Genomic DNA, 5,724 nt, shown 5'->3' on the forward strand with positions numbered 1-5,724 from the left:
TGGTAAACTCATCAACTCCCATGGAGTCAATTACCTTCTCTATGCTGATGATTCTGAAATCTACCTCTCCTGCCCTAACCTCTCTGCTGACCTCTGGTCTCCCATTCCCCAATGTCTATTGGACATCGACATCTGGAATTGAATGACCTGTAAGATATCTTAAACTCAATATGTCCAAAACTAAACTCAATATTTTTCTTCCCAACCCCCCCTCTATTTCTAGTATGTTGAGAGTACTACCATTTTCCCAGTCACTCAGACTCACAAACTAGATGTCATCCTCAACTTCTCAATCTCTCTTACTCCCCATATGCAATCTATTGCAGAGCCTGTTGATTTTTCCTTTGTAACATCTCCAATGGACTCTCCCTTTTCTCCTTTGATAGTGTCACCACATTATGCAGATCTTCATCATCTTTCTCCTGAATGACTGCAACAGCCTTCCTCTTGGTCTCCCTGATTCAAATTTCTCCTCACTCCAGTCCATCATCCTCTACTCAATTGTCAAAGTGATCTTCCTAAAGCACTAGTTGGGCCAGGTTACTTCCCTATTCAAAAATCCCTAGTGACTCCCTATCACCTGTAGTATTAAACATAAAATCCTCTGTTTGGTGTTCAAAATTCTTCATAACCTGCCTGCCTCTTCCTTTCCAGTCTTTTTATATCTTTACTCTGCCCTCCTCCATCCCACCCACTGTCACTTTGAGCAAATGACACTGGTTTCCTTGATGTTCTTTGAACAAGATACTCCATTCCTTCACTCTGGTCATTTCCACTGACTTATTTCTGCTACACCTGGAAAGAACTCCCTCCTTATCTCTACCTACTGGTTTACGTGATGTTCCAGCCAAAATTCTGCACTTCTAGATCTGGCTTGTACAATGTTGTTTGCATGTTGTTTCCCCCCATTAGATTGAGTTTCTTGGGAGCAGGGACTGTGTTTTGCCCCTCATTCTATCTACAACGTTTAACTTATTGTGTCTGGTACAATAATAGGTGTTTAATATATTGATGATTTACTGCTTTTTGGAGCCCCCCAAAATTACTTTTGGACTAGGAAAGGTGGGGGTATCAGTGTATGTTAGGGTGAGAAGCCCATTCCCCAGAGGGAAGGTTAGGTTCCTCTAGAGTTGAACTTGGGCAAATGACAATGGCAGAGAAAAGAACTAGCCATCTGACCAGATGACCCGTTCTAGAACTTGAGTCTTTTTTATTTTATCTTATTGGATTCAGTCTGGTTTTGTAGCCTGGTAACATTCTTTTGGAACCTGATTGTGTCTTCTCACAGGTTAACTTTCTGTGAAGGGGTATGCAAATTAGTCAGGCAAGACCATGAGAATTTCCTTCTAACTATAAACTAGGCTTTGATTTATTAGAAAGCAATGGTGTTAGATGAAATAGATTAAACTGAAAAGTGTTCCTTGCTTACATTTTTTTTCCAGAGTTGATTGTTAAACTTTGGCTCTCTTTTCCAGTATATTATTATCTGCCTATGGTAGCTGTGAGATGCATAGGATTGAGTTGGAAGGGTCTTAAGATAATCCTTGCACTTATTTCAGGGGAGGAAAGGAACCTTAGAAATCATGTAATCTAAACCTTTCATATGAGAGAAGATTTGGAAGGCCCAGAAGCAGACAGGTACTTGACTGGAAAGTATAGTGACACAGGTTTGAACTCTGACCCTTTGGCTCCAAATACAACAGTTTTTTTATAACTGTTAATATGAATGAGATATGAGGTATGGTCCCCTCCAGGGACCTACAAGTCTTAGGTCAAGGGATCAGGGATTAAGAGTGAAAAGGGCCTTCTAAAGGATCCAATTTACCTCTTAATTTTTTTCTAACTTTACAGAATTAAATAAAATATTTATTTTTTATTCTCCCCTTATCTGAGCAGATTTAAATCCTGAATGATAAGATGTCTATACAGGATACTGTACAGTTCAGTTTGAACTCTGTAAACTTGTAGACAACTATGTGACCAACTTGTTGCTTTTACAAAAAAATTTTTATCCAGAGTAGTGACATTTCCAAAATAATCTTCAGACCTTTGTAGGTAAAAATGGAAATTGAGCTTGAGTTACATAACAGGGGACAACATCTGATAGATGAACATTAAATTAATGAAGAGATTGTTTCGTACAGTATAGGAAGTATATAAAGTAACTATCCTGGGTATGTATCGATATTCTTTGTCACACAGGTAGCTCAAATGAAAAGATCACCATAGCAATGTGTTGGAACAGGTTCCATTTGCCTGGGTGACATTATTTCCCCATAGTTGGTAGATAGAATTCAGGTGCTTTTTAATGATTTTTGAACAAAAACAAGATGTGCAGATGAAAAAGATTCAACAAAAACAGAATACTTAAAAAAACAAATGTACACCAAAGATGCCACATGTTCTGAGAACTGTGTTCCCAAGACACAATGAAATGTACTATATTCAAACATAAAATGTTATGAAATATTGAGAAGAATCATAAATAGGTAACTAGAAAGAAACTATTATTTTACACACTTTTCATCAGGAGAAAAGTGTTGCTTTCTATTGTACTGTACTTGGTGAAATTATAAATGTATATATATGTCTCATAATATATCTCTTTGAGTGTGTTTTTCTGTATATATATATATATATATATATATATGTATATATTCAAGTATTTACGTACTAACTGGAAAATATTTAAAATCTCTTTTCAGAAATTATGAACAAATGACTCATTTGGACTATAAAGTGTTAAGAAAATAAATATTTTAGAGGACAACTTCACCCTGCCCCCCACCACATACACAAACGCTGGTGTAATTTCTGCTCACACTTGCTGATGAGTCATTTATGGAGTCACATGATGCCCAGCCTTTTCAAGCTGTCCTTAAACCCTAGCATAGGTTTGAGCCTGTGTGTTTGAAAATTCAACCGGCTTGGAGTTGGAACATTATTGCTACCACTTCCCCTCCATTTTACAGATGAAGAGACTGAAGCTTAGGGAGGGGAAGAAAAGTGTGGCTGACACTTGAATACAGATCCAGACTTTACCCACTTCAATCTATTAGAGGCTGCAGTTATTTGTCAGCGCCTTCCCAACCTTTTTTGCTGGCCGCCCCCCAGGCGCATTTGGGTGGGATCTTTTGTTACATTGTTCCATAAGAACGGGGGTGGGGGGTGGGGGGGTATCTTACACTAGCTGTGGGGCGGGCAAACTAAACTACACTGCTGGGGAGAGCGAGGGAGGCAACAGCTCTTTCTGGGAGCTCCGAGGCCGGACTGAACTATCTTGTCCACCCGTCCAAAGCCATCACTGGACTTGGGGCTCTCCCACTCCCTGTGCAACCTGCCCGATCCACTCAGGGATCAGAGAAAGCAAGAGCCAGCAGGCCAGCTGGTCAGTCGGGTCAGCCAACAGTCCAAGCCAGACCTCACCTTGCCGGGGGTTCCGACAGACTGGTCGTCCAGGCAGCCTGGAGTGGCCCACGTGCTGCAGCCAGGGACCTACGAAGGTAAGAGCGGCCTGGCCTGCTATCTAACCCTTCTTCAGCCACCCACGTGTTCTGGAGTCGCCAGGAGCCAGCTCCCAGCGGCGAAGTTTCTGCTCGAAGCCCAATGGCCCACTCCAAGCAACTGGCAAAGCTGGTCAAGGACTCGCTTGCGGTCGAAGAGGGGGAGCCAGTGCTGGTTTTCCAGGGGCCCAAGCTGCGCAGGGGCCAGTGTATGCAGGTGGCGGTGAGGGATAAACAAGTCAAATACCTGGTGCGTTATGCAAGAGGCCGAGGGAACAGCGAGGCCCTGACTGGCGCTGAGGCCCCCTCCTCCCCCCAACCAGAGCCGGGCCCCAGCCCCTCCTTGGCCACTCCCAGCAGCCCAGACAACAGCACGAGCATTATTGGCTCAAGGAGCAGCGGCAGCAGTCCCAGCAACCGCCACCGCCCTCTGAGCAGCCTCATCAGCAACAGCAACAGTAATACCGCTGGCTACCATGGTGATGGTGGCCGTGGGGATGGGGGTGCTGATGTTGGCGGCGGTGGTAGTGGTGGTGACGGCTATGAGTATGGTGACATCGGCTGCAGCAGTAGCAGCAGCCAACAAATCACTGTGCCCCTTTGGACCCCTACTGAGGGCAACAGCCAGAAAGGGCCCAGCACTAGTGAACTGGACCCGCCATCCTTCACTGCCAATGTGAATGTCAAAAAGGACCTCCTATCTATCGTTGTAGTTGGGGACTGGGAGCATGAGTGGGTCCCCGAGGGCCGTGTACTCCGTTATTCTGCCACTCAAGTGCAGGACAGCGATGCTACTCTTCAGATGGCTGCCAAGAGGGAGCAGTTGGAGGATTGCCCCGTGACCTCCTCGGGGGGCACTGACGAGGGTGGTATAGGTAAAGGCAGAAGCACCTGGTGCGGTACCATGATGCAGTGGCCCCGCAAGCGTAAACGAGGACGGAGAGGCAAGTGTGGGCGCCCGGGATGGGACCCAACAGCAGATCACACAATAGAGTATATGAGCAGAAAGGAAGAGGTACAGGTCCAACTCCCCAAGACCCTGAAACCCCTCCTCGTGGAAGATTGGGAGTTGGTTACCCTCAGAAGAAAGCTCTTCACCCTTCCGGCCAAAAAGACCGTAGCTTCCATTTTGGCTGAGTATGCAGCCTCCCAACAGAATTATGGGACTGCTACCAAAAAGCTTACCATCAGTGAACTGATGGCCAGCCTGCAAGAGTACTTCGACAAGGTGCTGGGTGACCAGCTCCTCTACAATTTTGAAAAACCCCAGCACTTGGAGATCATGGCCAGCCACCCATCCACACCAATGTCCCAGATCTACGGAGGTGCCCATCTGCTTCGACTCTTCTCACAGATGGGCTCCATGCTGGCCTGCACTCCTCTCAATGACAGCAGCCTCAATGTTCTGCAGAGCCATTTGCAAGATTTCCTGCAATATTTGGCCTACAATCCTTCCAGGTTGTTTTCTGCTCCCACTGACTACCAGGAGGCTTCTGCTGACTACCAGCAAAAAGCGGGGTAAGGGTTTCGCATTCTTTGCTCTTTCCAGTAGTTTCTTCTCTTGAAACCTGTAATTAGTTGTTAGTCCATGTCTTGCCTGAGTGGCCTGGAGTGCCCTGTTCTTATATAGTACTTGCTTTGGCCCAGGACTGCTGTTTGTTCCCTGCCAGCCTCAGTGACCTAGTCTCTTTTCTCTTCTCACAGAGGCTGGTAGTAGTATATATCACAGACATAGCCATAGTCACATACAAACCATGTAAGAACTTGCCCTGCCTAGGTAATCACCAATTGTGTTCTTAGAAGTCATTTGTCTCTTTGAACTACTGTGTACACACCTCTGATAACCTTTCTTTTTTTATGTTTTTTCAAGTCAAATGGGGTTAAGTGGCTTGCCCAAGGCTACACAGTTAAGTAATCATTAAGTGTCTGAGACTGGATTTGAACCCAGGTACTCCTGACTCCAAGGCCGGTGCTTTATCCACTATGCCACCTAGCCACCCCAATAACCTGTCTTAATGCTCAGTGACCTGTCAAAGATGTGACAGCTTTAAGGATGTGGGTTACTTTGGTTATCTGATACCTGGTTGACTATCTGAACTGTCCCTTCCTGAAATATCCTTCTGCTCTTTTTCCACACATACTGTCTCTGTGTCCTCATTACTGAACAAGGATTTAGATGTTTTCAGTGTTGATTCCAATGCACAGTAAGGTGATAGGAGAA

At 45.0% G+C, this 5,724-nt stretch overlaps 1 protein-coding gene across 1 annotated transcript; it reads left to right on the forward strand.

Annotated features, from left to right (window-relative positions):
* Window positions 1–3,483: 3,483 nt before the first annotated feature.
* LOC141498599 (mortality factor 4-like protein 1) lies at window positions 3,484–5,025 on the forward strand. Its single transcript, XM_074201799.1, has one exon. The coding sequence runs from the start codon at window positions 3,607–3,609 to the stop codon at window positions 5,023–5,025; it is 1,419 nt and encodes a 472-aa protein (XP_074057900.1). The 5' UTR covers window positions 3,484–3,606.
* Window positions 5,026–5,724: the final 699 nt, after the last annotated feature.

The sequence above is a fragment of the Macrotis lagotis genome, chromosome X (assembly GCF_037893015.1).
Source record: "Macrotis lagotis isolate mMagLag1 chromosome X, bilby.v1.9.chrom.fasta, whole genome shotgun sequence".
NCBI lineage: Eukaryota > Metazoa > Chordata > Mammalia > Peramelemorphia > Peramelidae > Macrotis > Macrotis lagotis.

Excerpts from the sequence above, each read along its gene's own strand:
- LOC141498599 (XM_074201799.1), top strand. The coding sequence starts at position 3,607 with ATGGCCCACTCCAAGCAACTGGCAAAGCTGGTCAAGGACTCGCTTGCG.